General features: G+C 39.5%; 1 protein-coding gene across 1 annotated transcript; it reads right to left on the reverse strand.

The window, feature by feature from the left end:
- Positions 1-766: 766 nt before the first annotated feature.
- On the reverse strand, positions 767-1593 carry LOC148875264 (uncharacterized). Its single transcript, XM_088964346.1, has 2 exons — positions 1302-1593; positions 767-1175 (listed from the first exon to the last, which is right to left on the reverse strand). The coding sequence occupies exons 1-2, from the start codon at positions 1404-1406 to the stop codon at positions 945-947; spliced, it is 336 nt and encodes a 111-aa protein (XP_088820472.1). The 5' UTR covers positions 1407-1593; the 3' UTR covers positions 767-944.
- Between the last annotated feature and the right edge of the window lie 16587 nt (positions 1594-18180).

An 18180-nucleotide genomic window follows, 5' to 3' on the forward strand; every position in this document is an offset into this window, starting at 1 on the left:
ATTCCCATAGTCTGTTTGATTTAGACAGGAATGAGAATAGAAATTAAAATCAGGATTTCGTTCTCAAAGAAGTAACAGGGAATGACCATTCCGCCATTCCTTCAAATGGGAAAATATTATTCCAACAGGAATAGGAATGTGATTCTAATTTTGCCAATTACAACATTCAGTTGGAAGCTCCCTTAAAAAAAGTTGATTCAGGTCCAGTTCATCTTATTGGTGGGAGTCACTGATTTGAATTGAACAAATTATTCCCAATTACCACATGCTGTGAGATTAGTATGAGTAAATCCGAATTGAAAAAATAAATTGCCCCCTATGCTATACCCTATCAGAGCTTGTTGAAAATAAATGAAATTAGTTAATATTTACATCTCCCATCGGGTTTTTGGTCAATTCAGGTTTTATTTGTATCTCTTTGACAACGAAAATTATCAGGCTTCGTTAAGGGAAGAAACAGAATTAAGATTATATCCTTAATAATAAAATATCATTTAAAATTTTTTTATTATTAATATATTTTTAACTTTTATTTTTTACTTCGACATTAATTTATCCCTTGAATGAAAGTATTGTTGCCCATTTAATATACGAAGTAAATTGGTTTCTTAATAATTTTTGAATGCCATGCCTACACAGGCTTTCCTTTCCAGTCAGTCAGTGATTTTTTTTTTCTTATTTTTGAATGCCACTCACTCACTCAGTGCAAGTTAATGGAGGGATGGATGGAATAAAATCCCCCATTTCTGGATTACGCTCCAAACCATGCAAAACCTTTAAATCTTGGTGGCATTGGCATTTTTTTTACAGTCACAAAGACAGGTTTTATTACATGGAAATCCCACAACCAAATAAAATAAAATAAACTACGAAAGCTTCTGTTTTTTGTATATTCAAAAGGCCTCATGTTGCTCAGAAAATATGGAAGCTTCTGTTAAATTGTTTTAATGCTTGCCCATCTTGTGGCAGTTACCCTTTTCTACCTTCTTGTACTTCTTGGCCGAGTCAGAATCATCGCTCTCGCCCATCACAGCTTCTTTTGCATCTTCAAAGGTCTCTTTAACAGTCTCGATCGCTGCTTCGGCCTTTTCCTTGGCTACCCTCGTGAACTCCTCGGCCGTCGACCTTGCCTTCTCTATGATCTCTTCGCCGAGACTCTCCTTGTCGCTGCATCTCTGAAGCAAAACATCCATTACTCTTTTAATTTAGCACAGAGCCACAGATACGGGGGAATAAACAGATCAAAAGAAATGAAGGCTTCGCTCTTTCTAACCAGTGGGAGATGATCATTAATCTGTTACCTTGATGGGCGTGTAGAGAGATGATTGTGATGGTGTCAACAGCAATGGCTTGACCGCCAATGAGCGGAAGCACGATGTGGAGACGAGAAGATGACGGTAAGCCATGTCTCGTTCGTGTCTGTGTCAAAACTGTGAAAACAGGTAAGGAATTTGAACGAGAAGGAGCTAGCAATCGATCCCGATGGAGGAGTTATTCTGAAACTCAAAACTTGAAGACAACGGAGGGAATGAAAGAGAGGATGCGAGGGTTAATGGACGGACGTGGCTCGCTATTACGTTCTGAGATGCCACGTGAATGCCTACGCTTGTGCCACCTCGTCTTGTCTTCCACTTCCGCTGGAGCAGTTTTCCTCTTTTCTTAGTGGTCTAGCGGAAAGCTCTCCGACAATAAGCAAGGTTGAATATGCACAAGTCTTCCTGTGTTCATTTACATCGAATGGAACAAGGAGAAAATTTTATTATACAATTACAAGTGTTTCTCAAGAACTGATCAAGTGTTAGAATCTGCATATTTGACGCATGGCTATCAGGGATATTACCTCCATTCACTGTTGCCCAGTTAGGGTGCATTGGTTTTTGGATTTTGAGAAAGGAAAAGTGGGTTAATGGGATTTTGGTTATGGGAATTTTGGATTTTTTTATTTTTATGTAAGGTTTATGGAAAATTTATTTTTTTTTATAATTGAATGGGACAAAATTATTTAATTATTTATTTGAAAAATAAAAAAATATGGGTAAATGCATTTGTCTAGATTAATAACTTTCAAAAAGGCAAATGGGGCCTTAAAAGAATAAAAGGTATTGCCCTCACTTCTCTATTGTAATGTAATGTAATCTATATCTATACTATTAATAAAAGAGCAAATAGCCCCATTTTTTGGATTTTTATTAGACATTTTTATCCCTTATCTTAATAACATACAATGGGTATAAAAAGGGCATATATGCCATTTACTCTTACACAAAAAACTACCCACTTATAACAGTTAAGAAACTGCTCACTTATTGATGAAGGGTGATTTGGCACGACCTAATAAGAAGGGAACACGTAGACGCGATCTGCTTGAGGGGTAACAACTCAGCCAAACAAACCTAGTTCGCAACATTCGGAGCTCAGGTATTCAGCAACCTCGGCATAGAGACACTTTGACACCCAATCCAGTTTGGGCCTAAAGAACTGAAGTGCCAGTTTGGAGCTAAAGAGTCGAAACGCCATGTAATCGACTCCAAAGGCCTCTCAAGTGGACTTGGAAATTCTCGGGATCACGACGAGACTCATCCTAGCTCCGTCTGAATCAAAGGTAAACGATAAACCTTATCAACACAGCCCGAAGATCCCGGAGCTCTTTCGTAAGACCCACGACTACTCCATTATATAAGGACATGAAACTCCAAGGCAATTGATGACGCGTGATTATTTACTCACTAGCATTCAAGCATTCAAGTATTTAGCTCGTATCCACAGTATAGTACTGACTTAAGCATCGAAGTGACATCGGGTTCTCTGATCTACTATTTTGCAACTTGGTGCAACTTGCCGCGCAACTCGAGTTCGGATCATCTTCCAGCTAGGAGTATATAGATCACGCACCATCAATTGGTGCCGTCTGTGGGAAATCGATCGAAAGGTCATCCCAATTTTAGTTGGATCACCTCGTTCAGTGTGTCCGAACAATACAAATCCAGATGCAGCAGGTTCAGCAGTTCCAACAGTATCAGTAGTACTATCTGTACCAGTAGTTCCCACCACCATTGCAGCTGAACCAGTAGCCAATTCCACCCCACACCTAGGGTTTCGTTAGGGCCAAAACCCGAATCGGCCTGGAACTATCCAGAACGTCAACTGATCCCCCCATCGGGGTGAGTGGACCTTGCAGGTGCCGGTTCTTCCCAGAGGTCATTTTTCATCTCGTGGGAGGAGAGACGGTCAACACACTCCTCTAGTATCGCAAGGAAATTTTAGAAATATGCCTGGGGATAGTCATCTCAACAGGGCAAATCCGGCTCAACACTCCCAGCAGGAAAATAACGACTCACGAGGAGATAACAACCAGCCTAGAGTTTGAGGTGCGAACTCGAGGCAGGACCCCTCCGCCCCTTGTGATAGCCGGTGCGAACCCCACAACCAAGAGAACCCGACAAGAAGGAACTAGGAACCACCTCACGATAATGTTTGTAGTGATGCTAAGATACCAGATCATACTGAAATCAGCAGTACCAACGCCGAGCCGGTGAAGAAGCAATAGTGCCGACGTCGCAAGATACGCCGCTCCTCGACCATAAACAGTTTGGCAACGAAGCCAAGCCAGTAAGCAGAGCAGGCTAAAGAAAAGGAAGAAGTGAGCTCGGTGGCAACGAAGACTGTGCCTCCATTGCTTTACCAGTCATCTCCTTTGTCTCTCGAGCTCCTAGCAACTCCGATGCGGAAAGACTTCAAGGTGCCCCCGTTAGATAAGTATGACGGGTCATTTGGCCCCAACAATCATGTGGATTCCTTCCAGTCTCAGATGCACCTATCTAGGGCTGACGAGTCCTGCATGTGTATAGCCTTCTCCACTACGTTTAGGGGGGTAGTCCGAACTTGGTATAGGAACCTCGCACTAGGCTCCATCAAAAGCTGGTCCCAATTTGCCGACCTGTTTACTACACACTTCATTACCAGCAAGAAGTGCCCAAAGTCGCAAGAAAGCCTTCTGAACGTGGTTCAGAGGGAAGGAGAATCAATAAGAAGCTATATAAAGCTCTTCAACAATACTTGCCTGCAGATATCGGACCTCAATCCAACGATGCGATTCACTGCGACAAAGAAATGAATCACCCATAAAGAGTTCAAGTGGCATGTGGTAGCTAACAAACCAAAAGATATCACCGAGTTCCTCAAGTTGGTAGATCAATTCATCGGTACCGAGGAGGAGATCAACCAAAAGATTGATAATCCACCACCGGAAAAGAGGAAGAGAGACAATGAAGGGACGAGCAATGGTGGACAGAAAAGAAAGAAGAGCAAGTCCCCGAGCAGGGGAAGAAGCAAGTCAAGAAGTCAGTCACCCTCGTTTACCCACAAGCCAGGTCGGCGCTCCAGGACCCCACTCGTGGAGAGAACGAGCTATACGCCTTTGGATGCTAAGCGAGGAGAGATCTTAATGGCTATTAAGGATTCCTCCCTCATCAAATGGCCTCCCAGGTTAAGGGGAGACCCAACAACAAGAAATATGAATGTCTACTGCTATTTCCACCGAGGTCATGGACACAACACGGAGAATTGCAGGAATCTCCGCAATGAGATCGATGAACTTATTCGCCGCGGGTAGATGAAGAATTACATATTGCGAAGGAGAGGGGGCAAGCAGACCGACAGGTAGATCGACAGGGGGACCAGAGGAGGAATGGCCTCGAGGCCAACAGGCAAAATGAGCAACCACCTCGACAATTGCCAAAGGAAAGACCAGTTTGCGGGGTGACCAATATGATCACCAGTGGGTCCATCATGCCGGGTGTACATCAACAGTTGGGAGGACCTCGGTCCGCGAATTGGAAACCGAAGGTGAAAAACAGCCAATGCGACCTCGGCTCGAAGAACTAATCTACTTCATAGAGAACTGATCTACTTTAGTAGTGAAGCTAAGGATTAACGACTTCGAGATGAAATGCATCTTGGTGGACTCAGGCAGCTCAGTAGACATACTCTTCAAGGAGACCTTTGGCAAGTTACAATTATAGCAGAGTGACCTGAAATCGGTAGATACTCCTTTGATAGGGTTCAACGGCGAGGAGGTCAGACCTCTTGGTCGAATCACAGTACCCGTAGAAACCAGCACATGGCCAAACATTGTGCGATTTGAGCACACGTTCTTGGTATTCACAACTCCCTCCCCCTACAACGCAATAGTAGGTCGGCCTATCACACACATTTTATGTGTGATAGTGTCCGCTTACAACTTAACAATGAAATTCTCAACTGATTACAGAGTGGGAGTCATGCGAAGTGACTAGCTCGAATCCCGCAAGTGCTACATGGCTGCCTTAAAAGGAAAAGTAAAACTGGTAGAGGACGTGAAGCTCGAACAACCAGTGGAGTATACCGACGAGTGAGCTGCCCCGAAAGAAGAAATGATTCACATACCAGTCTCAGTCATCGAACCAGTCAAAACTCTTCAGATTGGTGCCTCAAACCACTTCGAACCCAGCTAGTAAGTTTCTTACTTGAAAATTTTGATTTTTTTGCTTAGTCCGCGGTAAAGATGCCCGAGGCTAATCCAAAAATTATAACTCGCAAACTTAATACCAACCCTTTAGTCGGGTCAGTAAGACAAAAGAAGCGCAACCTCGCCCCAGAACGTTGTAGGGTAGTCGATGAAGAGGTCGGGAAGCTCCTCGCGACAGACTTCATCAGGGAAGTCCATTACCCGAGCTAGGCGACCAACCCGGTTCTGGTGAAAAAGGCCAATGACAAATGGCGCATGTGCATCGACTACACCAACCTGAACAGAGCCTGCCCGAAAGACCATTTCCCGCTACCCAAGATCAACCGGCTAGTGGATGCAACCTCAGGGCATGAGTTGTTGAGCTTCCTAGATGCCTATTCCGGTTACAACCAGATTAGGATGGATCCCACTGACGAAGACAAGACCGCTTTCATAACTGAGCTCGGGTTATATTGTTACAAGATAATGCCCTTCGGATTGAAAAATGTCGGGGCAACATTTCAGCGCCTTGTAAAGTAGAATGTTATGTTGATGACATGGTCGTGAAGACCCAATTTTCAAATTCTTTGTTGGATGATTTAAAAGATATTTTTCAAATTTTATGAAGATATAACATGAAATTAAATCCGACTAAATGCGTCTTCGGAGTCACTTTAGGTAAATTCCTATGCTATATAGTCAACCAATGTGGCATTGAGGCCAACCCAAACAAAATAAAATCGATCCTAGATATGAGACCACCTTGAAAAATAAAAGAGGTCCAGAGGCTGATTGGTCGGACAGCCACCCTGAGCCGCTTCATGTCTAAATCCGCAGACCGGTGCCTACCCTTTTTTAAAGCTATAAAAAAGAGCAAGAACTTCGAATGGATTGAAGAGTGTCAGCTCGCTTTTGACGAGATGAAAAGGTACTTAAGTACCACCCCAGTTTTAACTTGACCCGAAGAAGGGGACGTGTTAAAACTATACCTCTCAGTGAGCGATGAAGTGGTTAGTCTGGTATTGATCAAAGAAGTAGATCGGGTTCAATGACCCATCTACTATGTTAGTAAAGTTTTGTAGGATGTAGAGACTAGATATCTGGAGATCAAGAAACTAGCATACGCGCTAAACATAGCAGCCCAGAAACTTCGCCGATACGTCCAGGCCCATACTATAGTTGTTCTCACCCACAAACCCCTGAGGCAGATTCTGCTCAAGCCCGAGGTGTCTGGAAGATTGACAAAGTGGTCCATCAAGTTGAGTGAATATGATGTTCGGTATGAGCCTCAACCAGCAGTTCGGCGCAGCGACCCCCGAGTTGATTGAGCTCGCTCACACGATGGGAGCATCAACTAGTACGGTGTCACCCCAGTTAGAGTGGAACCGACCTGGGACAAGGAGCCTTGGATCCTTCACGTCGATGGCTCATCCAACCAGTAGGGAAGCTGTGTAGGATTGATACAGTACGACCCAAGCGAGGTGAATCTGGAGTATGCTCTCTGGTTCGGATTCGAGGCATTGAACAACGAGGCAAAATATGAAGTGTTGATTGCTAGGCTAACCTTAGCAAGGGAAATGAAAGCAAAGCACCTCATCGTATGCAACGACTGACAACTAGTGGTCAACCAAGTCACTGGCGAGTACGAAGCCCGTGACCTAACTATGGCAGCTTACTTGGCCAAAGTTAGAGAGATCTTGCATAGCTTCATCTCCTGCTTTATCAGGCAAATTTCAAGGTCCGAGAACACTGAGGTCGATGCCTTGTCATGTCTAGTGAGCACGAGTAGCAACACTATGCAAACTGTGTACATAAAGGACTTACCTCAGCCCAACATTCTTAGAGGGGGGCAAAAGAGGTCGCTCCTGTGTCACAAGTGGAATCGGGCTAGATCAACCTACTCATTGATTTTCTGCTCCATGGGACCCTACCTACAAAACGCAATGTGGCTCAGAGTGTAGAGCACTAGTCAGCCAAGTACATCCTCATAGACGAACAACTGTACAGAAGATCCTTCACACTCTCTTATCTGCGCTGCTTGCGACCCTCTAAAGCTGAGCATGTATTTCGCGACACCCATGAAGGCTTGTGCGGTGGACACTTGGGGTGCAGAGCCCTCGCGTAGAAAGTGTTAACGCAAGGCTATTATTGGCCCACAATGAAGGCAGATGCACTCAAGCTCGTCAAAAAGTGTGACAAGTGTCAGAGGCATGCCAACATCCACCACCAACCTGTTGCTGATTTGAAATACCTCACTAGCCCGTGGCCCTTTGCATAGTGGGGAATCAACATCCTTGGTCCTTTCTTGCCAGCAATTGGGCAAAGGAGGTTCTTGGTTGTAGCAGTAGATTATTTTACAAAGTGGGTGGAAGTCGAATCCCTAGTAACGATCACAGCTCGTAACATACATAATTTCTTCTATAAAAGCATAGTATGCCGCTTCGGACTACCCCGGGTGCTGATATCCGGCAATGGAAAGCAGTTCAAATATGTTAAGTTTCAAAACTGGTGTGCTGAGATGGGGATTCAGCAAAACTTTACCTCGGTGGCACACCCCCAAGCGAACGGACAAGCAGAAGTAACTAACAGGGTGATACTTCGCAGATTGAAAGCTCGCTTAGCTCGAGCCAAGGGATTGTGGGTGGATGGATTTCCTAGTGTCCTTTGGGCCTACCGAACTACTATCAAGATTGTGACGGGTGAGACCCCCTTCAACCTCACGTATGGCACAAAGGCGGTGATCCCGACAGAGATCGAGATACCCATATTACAATTAGAGGCTTATGATGAGGAAACAAACGATGACGAGCTCTGTACCAACCTAGACCTGGTAGAGGAGGTGCAAGACCTGGCCTACATTCGGACCGTAGCCTACCAGTAGAGGGTAGCTCGGTACTATAACGCTTGGGTCAGAAAACGACAGTTCTGTGTCAGTGACCTGGTTTTTCGGAAAGTTATGGTACTTGAGCCCGGCGTAGGTAAGCTCGGACCGAATTGGGAAGGACTGTACCGTGTGAAGCAGGTATTCGGGGAAGGCACATATGAGCTCGTGACTTTGGAAGGGAAGCAGGTACCTCGAGCATGGAACATCGATAACCTGAGAAGGTACTACTTATGAGCCCGTGACTCTAAGGCAAAATTTCTCTGAGTCTATGTGACCATTGAACTAGTCAAAAAAGACGACTGACTGGAGAGAGGACTGTGAGTCACTCCCAGAAGCCTAAGGGCTATTGGTGCCGATTTGACAAAAAGACCTCGACACTACAATAAGTCCTAATTGCCTCTTCGGCATAGGCAGACAAGTCCTAGTTGCCTCTTCGGCATAGGTAGATAAGTCCTAGTCGTCTCCTCGGCATAGGCGCAACGATCCCCAACCACCTACTCGGCTTGGGCAAGTAAGTAGCCCGTGCATAGATAGGTCGGCTATATACCCTATAGTGTCTATCCACCTTGGCGTACAACAAACATAAGGTTAATCCCACCTAGAGTCCAGCTCGCTAGTCTGGCACTTCGGGATAACCACGTAATCGACTCCAAAGGCCTCCCCAACGGACCCCGAATTTCTCGGGATCACGACGAGACTCATCCTAGCCCCGCCTGAATCAGAGGTAAACGATAAACCTTATCAACACATTGCTCTCCTTAAAAAATGGACAGATATTATTCGTATAGCTCGGAGATTTGGAGCTCTTTCGTTAGGCCCACGACTATTCCATTATATAAGGACATGAAACCCCAAGGCAACTGATGGCACGTGATTATTTACTCACTAGCATTCAAGCATTCAAGTATTCAGCTCACATCCACAGTTTAGTACTAACTTAAGCATTGGAGTGACCTCGCCGGGTTAGCCACCCCGGGTTCTCTGATCTACTCTTTTGCAGCTTGGTGCAGCTCGCCGCGCAATTGGAGTTCGGATCATCTTCCAGCTAAGAGTATCTAGTTCGCACACCATCACTTATAACTGTTCAAAAACTGTCAACTTATAATAGTTAAGCAACTGCCCACTTATAACAATTCAAAAACTGTCCATGAATTATAAATAATTGAGAAACTGTATAAAACTCACCATGAGATTTCAACATTTCTCTTAAACTCATCATAACTTTTTAAAATGTTTAAAACTCACCATGCCAATAAGTTTTTATTTTCCAAAACTCACCTTTCATTAGTGCACCGTTAATGCTTCTTAACAAAGGTGTCTATGTCAGCATAAATAACAACTTTCATGATACCCTTGAATAGCGAGTAAGAAGAAAAATGGTCTTTTTTAGTTTTCAACTTTCTTGTTTTTTTTTTTCATTTTTAATATTTTGTTAAAATTTCCAATGTTTTTTATAATTTCTATTTTTTTTAAAATTTTTCTATTTTCTAAAATCTATATTTTGTGTTTTCTACAATTTTTATTTTCTGATTTTTTTTAATTTCTATAGTTTCTATACTTTTTTAAAGTAATTTTTTTATTTTGTTTGCAATTTCTATAAATTTTTTTATATTTTTTGTAGTTTTTATGTTTTTATGTATTTTATATTTGAAAATATTTTTTGAACTTTTTCCTTTTTTCATGTCTAAATATTAAAATGGTAATATATTAACACCCATTAATTTATTTTGTATATATTTTATATTTTTCTATGAAGGTTAAAATGGTAATATATTAATGTCCATTAGTTTGTTTAACGCCAAGTTAGTGACATGGTGAGTTTTAGACGTTTTTAAAAGTTGTGGTGAGTTTAATAAAAATATTAAAAACTCATGGTGAGTTTTAGACAATTTCCTTAAATAATTTTGTCTTGGAGATACTGTCACAAGCAAATGCATGTACATATTTACTAGTGTTTAAAAATGTAATGATTCCCATTGAACTGTTGAATACCCACTTGAGATGGGTTTCAATTTCCTCATGTGCTAAATAGCATCATCATAATTAGCCTTATCCCAACCAAATGGGATGGGCTACAAGAATCCATCCTATTTTGAAATTATATTCTGTTTAGTACCATATCCATTGTTGAATTATTAGCGCTTAAATCATTTTTTACCATTTTAGCCTGTCTCTTTTTGTTCTTCCTAGCCCATCCATCTCCTCCAAATTTACACAGATTGCCTCCTCTTAAGTGTTGTAGATAATCTATATAGTTGTTTAAACCATTTTAATCTATTTTCTTTCATTTTATCATCTCTTAAGGATGCCAATGGGGAGGGTTTTGAGGGTAAGCTGATCGGGTCTAAAACCTGAATCTAATTTCCTATTATATGCAAGCAATAAACAAGCAAAATATCATGAACCAATATAAAAAAGTTCTACGTAATTGATTAAAATTTATAAAAAAACACAAACTATCGATTATCCCTCATGAAAATCAAAATATTATTAAATTCAACACTTAGTACATGAATTCATATGCCTTCCAACAATATGCAGGTCCAAGAGGGATGAGTTTAACAGAATATTGTTTTCTAACCTAACTGTACAGATTGTAAAATCCCAAAACCCATCCACACCACAAAATTCATTTCTCAAGCAAATAACCCACCCCACCATGCAGGTGCAGGTAGAGCAGGTACCCACCGAATAGGCTAGAAATTGCCAACCTACCTATTAGAACCACTCCATGTGCTAGCTAGAAAGCATATTCATCATAAATATTTGATAATTTTTCTTATATTCTAATCTTTTTGAATTCTTGATTATCTATAATATCGTCGTTTCTCTGGTTAATGTCTATAAAATTAGAAAGAATTATTATTACTAAATGTACAACTGACGTGTTTATTACTGATTGGGCTTCATGGCCCATGTACACATCTTATATGTAGCAGTAGCAGATTTGGAGACTGGAATGCACTTCTGATCTACTACAAAGATATGAATAACGCTATATGTTCACTCTTGATCGGTTATACAGCCCATTATACATGCCTTTTAGGGGATGTTGGACAACATTTGCTGATGTGGCAGTTGTTTTTGTTTTTTCAAAACAAAATCAACCATGTTGTTGAGCACACTTGATTAAGCAGATATTGAGTTCTGATTTGTTCCTCACACTAACCTGAAAGCATGTTGCAGCCGTGCATTGGGAACATCTCCCCATGAAAGACAATGTATGAATAGGGGAGATGTTCCAGTAGTGCGATTGCAAGTGCTGTGAGGAGCGTTCTGAGTAATAAATCAGTATTCACTGATATCACCCCACAATAGTCTCTTGTCCCTTCTATCACCTTTTTTTTCCCTATTTTGAATGACAATGCTGACAAGCTCCATGATCTTTTACAGGTTATTGGGAAGTCGAAAAATCAGATTTGGTCCACACAAGACCATGCTCACACAGTTTATATTCCCTTGAAACTTGCATTGTGGGGAGATATTCTCAATGCAAGGCTGTAAAGGACTATGCAAACTGTGTGAAAACAGTCTTGTGAGGACTGAATCTGATCTCGAAAGTTGACTAGTCTCTCAAAGTCTTATTTTCACCCTTATATATAAAGCTGCGGAGCCAATTATCTTGGTGGTGGTGGGGTCCTCCCCCCTCCCCAAACATCAATTAAAATGTAAAGGATTATTCTCTAACACTCCAACTCTTAAAATTAAAATGTTAAAAATAATATATATATATATATATATATATATTATTTTTAATTATAATAGATCCAAACCTTCTCAGCCATTTTCCTTCAACCCTATCTCATTTTATTGTTTAACACTCTTTTTCTGTGCCAGAAGCCCAGAACTCAGAGGACGGAACGAAAATAGTGGAGATAGAGAAGAACACACAAGATTAGACAGACATAGTTTGCTGTTTCTATGCCTCCGTCCACCAAAGATCCATGTGAAATCGATTATTCTCAATTCAACTGAAAACAGTCACTGCCTAGTAAATCAGACACTGATTCATCACTCCACTAACTCAACCTCCTTCCCTCGCCTTCTTCCTCTCTTTCTCTTTCTCATATTCATGATCTCTCAATTCCCTGAAGAAAAGGTTGAAATGGTAGAATGGAAAATCAAACCTGTTTCTTTTCTTATCAGTTTTCAATTTCATCTCTCCAATTGGCACCAACGATGCCGCCTTGCAAGCTTGACACCTTTTGGGCTCTTCAGGCAACATTCATGCAATTGGACCGACATTAACTGTGTGATAACGACAAGTAAATTACCGCCATTATTAACCTTGCCTAGAACTCTCCGACTGCTGCTTTACCCTTCAGATCTCATCAACTCATCACTCATGACTCAACTCAAAACCCCTCCCTATAAACAAACAAAACCACTACTGCAGGTACTTACCTTGTCATCAGCTTCATCCCTGCTCCACCCTCTTCTCTCACGGAAAGGCTCAGAAGGCTGCAGAAGCTGAACCTCCGTGACGAATGAAGAAACGCTATACTAACAAAAAGCTCAAAATCCCTTCCTTCCGTTACCCTTACAAATTTATGGTTCCATACGTTATAAAAGCAAGACGCAACACTATCATACAACAATCAGAACATGAGTACTGGGATAGCATATCTCGACTCCACCAAAGATGCTCGTGTCGTTATCTGGTCTTCACAGTTTTCATCCTTAAATCTACGTAAAGTAATAGTTCTTCTTTGCTTTCAGCTTTCTAACAAAGAAACATCAAACAAACTGCTACTAAAAGAAACCGCCATGGCCCCCAAACAAGTAATAATGATGAGTCTCTAAGAAGTAGGTTAGGGAAATTGCCATGGTGCCGTAGGAGCATCAGGTAAGACTGTGAATCACGGTTCTTGATGTATTAATGTGGCCCCACACTGAATTGGATGAAATGATATAAAGTAGGCCATCAAAGATAACAGTTTTAGCCCAATGCTACCAGGGATGCAAGTTGGGTGAGCTGGATCAGAGTTTGGTTCGACTTGGACTAAGTCCAAGGTCAAGTTAGAACTATTCAAAAAATTGATAGAACACGGCCCGTATTGGGTCATATCGTATAGTATCTTTTGGGTTCTGATATATCTGTTTACAATTGTTTCAGGAACCCCCTTTTTTAATAAAAAATACCTTTTTTTAATTCCCAAAAAATCAAATTAAAAAAAAAATAAAAAAAAAAATTTTGTGTGTATCTAAGTACTGATACACAGAGACATATCGATACTTTGAACCATGGGAATGGGTTCACATTGGTGAATCAACTAACATTAAAAATTAATTTACAAATATATATATATATATATATATATATATAGATAGATATATAAGAGGTCAAGAAAGAACTATCCAACCCAAACATTCTTGCACTAAAATTCAATGCACTTGGAACGAATGCATGTTGGTGAATCAGCTCAAATTAAAAATTAATGTACATGTCTATCTATATGCATATATGTATGGTTTATTAAAAAAACTATACATGTATGCATACAAATATATATTTATATGTGCATATATAAATGTTTATGGTCAGGTCAGATTCAGGTTGGGATAAGGTTAGGTCCAAGCCCAACTTGAAAAATTAAAAAGCCTAGAATTTTGGGGCCTAGGCCCACCCCAAAGATAAAAAATCCAAGTCCAACTGTTTAAAATTACGGGTTGGATCAATCCCGGCTCCGGTTGGGTCTGCCCAAATTGCACCTCTAAACGTTATTCTAAGTTGAGTAGCTCATTTCTTCTTGGTTTTATAGCAGACTATGAGGAGAAATCAGCTAAACCCATTGCACATAGCCTTCAACTAAAACCATGAACCACGGCGTTTGATGTATTGATGCAGCCCCAACTTGGATCGGAAGAAATGATGTTAAGGCGGGGCCACAACAAAAATAGATGGTTGTGGTCTTATGGTTTTAGCTTAATGCTATGCCAACGGAGTAGCTGGATCTTTTCAGTAGGCTACTAGGCTCTCTTTGGATGTCTACGGGCTGGGTTTGCCTTAACCCTAATCTGGCCAACCCTATGGCTGTGTTTGGAAACGATGCAAATAAGTGTGAATGCAAATATGTAGTGTAAAATGGTTCATATAAATTACAAAATTGGGTTAGTTTTGCACTGACAAATTTACATTCTGACCAAATAGACTTTTAGCTGCAATGGATGCAAACATGAATTCCAATAAAGTATATGTTTTTTTTTTTTTTTTTATCAAAAGCCCACTTGAATGCAAATTTACTTCTTTTTTATTGATGTGCTTTTAAATCTTATTATCAATGTAAATATGCATTGGTCTATCATTTGTCAATGCATAAATATAATGTTGCCAAACACAAGAAAAAGTGAACCAAAGTGCAAATTTACCCTAAACCGGGACTTATACTCCATTTGCATCATTTCCAAGCAAAGCCTATAGGATTCAACTTGATGCCGATCTAACATCCATGGCCTTTCGGTTATATTTTTTTATAACACATTTTAAAAGCCTAAAAGCCATTTATTTAAGTTGGAAATTGGTTAGACTGAAAAGAAATCTCAAACCTTAAGGATGCGTTTGATTTTAAAGAAAATGGTAGGAAAAGTAAGGGAAAGTCAAACTAAACGCATCCTAAGCTATGAATTAGAAGTCCACAAATTACAAGAATACCCTATATATAGGGAGTATCATGACTTGTGGGGCGGAACGGCCAAAATCCAAACTGATCTAAACCTGACTAAGTTAAAGAATCAAAACCTTAGCCCAACCCTATACCTGGATTGAGTTGACTTTAAACTAACCCTATGGTTGCGTTTGGAAACAATGCAAATACGTAGAGTGTAAAACGGTTCATATAAATTGCAAAGTTGGGTTAGTTTTGCACTAACAAATTTAACTTCTTACCAAACAGACTTTTAGTTGTAATGGATGCAAACATAAATTCCAATAAAGCATATGGATTGATTTATCATTTGTCAATGCATAAGTTTAATGTTGCCAAATACAGGCAAAAGTGATCCTGAGTCGGGATTTACACTCCATTTGCATCGTTATCTAAACGCAACATATAGGAGTAGGTCAAATTGGGTTGACCATTTAACCCAATTCATCAACATCACTAGAATGCATCTCGTGATTGGGTCATTGGTAAGGTGCAACTAGGATGTTTGGAACCAATTCCATTTTTCCAAAAGAACGGTACTGTGTTGGCATCACATTAAAGATTCAATGTTTGAGGACACACTTTTGTTTGATTGGGTGTTTTTCCAAAATGTGCAAAAAAAAAAAAAATCTTAAAATACACCTTGGAAATCAGGAATGCATGGTTCATTGCTAGCAAAAGTTTATAGATATGTGGTTGTTTGGTATGGCTTTCGTTTATTTGAAAAATGTTTGTACTTGATTTATCTTCAAAACCGAAAAAAAGCGGTCAATAAACACTTTCTTAGGTGGCATTTGATAAATCTGAAATCTAAAAAGTTAAAAAGATATTATTTGTGTTTGAAATCTAAAAAGAAGCATAGGTCATTTTCTACTTTTTAGAGGCTATGAATCCATAAATTTGTTTGTGTTGTTGGATCAATCCTTTACCATATGAAATTCATTGATTTTACTATTTTACCCCTAGAACATATTATTTGGAAATGTTGAGTTCAATTGGCATTATCTCATTAAAAATAAATTTCAACTTCAAAATAATATTAAAACATTACAAATAATAAATAATAAATTAATAATTAAATATTATTAATTAATAAATGAAACTTATTAAAATTAAAAAGAAATAATTAATGACTATGGAAATATTAAAATAATTAATAATTTACGTAAATAAAAGTTAAAATAATTTTTAAAAATTAATGAAATAATTAAAAATTACTAGTTAATAAATAACATAAGTAAATTTAATAAAAAGTAATGAATGTTTAATAAAAAATATTAAAATAATTAATAATTAGTAAAAATAAATTATAATTAATAATAATTATTATTATTAATACTCACCCTCTTGAGAGAGAAAACCGCCACCACTACAAGTTGCAGTGGCGGTGGCAAGAAGGCGGGGGGAGAGAGAGAGAGAGAATGGGATTGGGTATTTTTTACTTTAGGCTATATCTTAAACGCGTCTGAACGTGTTAATTGATGAGCCTGAGTCTTAAAATTTCATATCTAAAAAAACTTTTCAGATTATGTTTCAAATGCAACACCAAATAAGCATTGTATCTGAAAAGCAAATACTTCATACTTCAAACGTCTGAAAAATGTTATCAAATACCACCTTAGTATTGTTTTAAAATTAGACACCATTAAGTGCCAAATAAGCCGAATAATAAATAAACACCTTAATGCTAGGGGTAATGTTCCAACGGTTGATTCACATGAATCAAGACAAACATTTACAATGTTACCAAATAACATTTTGGGACAAAAGTCTACATAGCAATGAACTGACATCGTTTTTCAAATAAACAGAATCCATACCAAGCACCATCCATCATACATGTTGAGAAACACTTATGTAACAACAATCGAACCAAACAAAAAAAATAATATCATTTTCTAAAAAACACGGAAGATCATTGCATGATTGCAACATCATTTTTCAAGAGAACTGGCATGAAGTAACAACACATAAAATAAAAGTTAAATGAACCCAGCTGGAAAATCTGAACCCAAAGCACTCTAAAATAAAAAACTAACTCGGATCGACCCGAGTTGCACCCCTATCACTAAACGGTCCCATGCTAACAATGCCCTTTATCAACCGTCGGTTATCGAGGGACAATGTCCTTTGTCCTTGGATCAGAAGTCCAAAACGTCCAGTTCTAACCTTTCCGACCGAGTCGAGGCGAATAAAGAATATCCGAATCAACAACTTATGGCTTGGATCATGTATCAAAGTCATTATCTAGATGATTGATTAATCAGTGATATATAGATGGGACCGGTTCTTCTTTAGTTGGGGGACGGTTCCCTGAAAAAAAATACAAAACAGTTAGACAGAGACAGTATGGTTGTTAAAAGTTACAGAGGGCCCTCAAAATAACGGTAACCCAGAAATATAAAAATGTTACAGCTTCTTTCGGTGGGCGACAGCTATTCTATCTCATCTTTCATTCTTGTCATTTGGGAAACCGCCAAACAGCTCCTTGCCAATTTTTTTTCGGAGAAAGACAGGCCTAATGTAGAATTTTGAATTCTGCTCTAAATTTATAAACATTCAAAAGTTTAAAAACCCACATCCTATGCATTCATATCTGTTCGTGAATTAGCATTAATTCCAAACAGGCACCTACTCCAACTGTACTTTGGGCCTATGAATTCTGATCATGGTTTGAACAGTCATTCTCCCTTTTTTTGGGAGAATGATGGTTCAGGGTCAGAATTTTTAAGCCCAAAGTATAGTTGGGGTGGATGCCAATTCGAAATTGATGCCAATAAATAGGCGGGAATTAGTGTATAGAGCATGGTTTTCAAAACTGGACTAGACTGGATGGTTGGACTAGAAAACCGAGAACCGATCAGGTGATCAATTTCGTTTTCCCCAAACCAGGATTTTTCCCAAAAATCGTTGATTTGGTCAGCAAACCACTGACCCAGGCGATTAACCGTTCGAATAGTTTTAGTCGCTTTTAACTTTTTAAATTTTTTTGTCAAAATGGTTGAACCGTTCAACCCGAGAACTGGACCCCTAACCGATACATTCTCCAGATCGATTTTAAAAACCATGGTACATAATATGGGTTTTTGACATTTCGAATGTTTATAGATTTGTAGTGGAATTAAGAATTGGTCCTGTTCGTACTTTTCCGTTTTCTTTTTCTTTTT

This window comes from Nelumbo lutea, chromosome 1 (assembly GCF_056320005.1).
Source record: "Nelumbo lutea isolate HS-2025 chromosome 1, American lotus-T2T, whole genome shotgun sequence".
Lineage (NCBI taxonomy): Eukaryota > Viridiplantae > Streptophyta > Magnoliopsida > Proteales > Nelumbonaceae > Nelumbo > Nelumbo lutea.

Excerpts from the sequence above, each read along its gene's own strand:
- LOC148875264 (XM_088964346.1), bottom strand. The coding sequence starts at position 1,406 with ATGGCTTACCGTCATCTTCTCGTCTCCACATCGTGCTTCCGCTCATTG. Across the intron at positions 1,176-1,301 it reads CTCTCTACACGCCCATCAAG|AGATGCAGCGACAAGGAGAG; the intron begins GTAACAGATTAA and ends GTTTTGCTTCAG.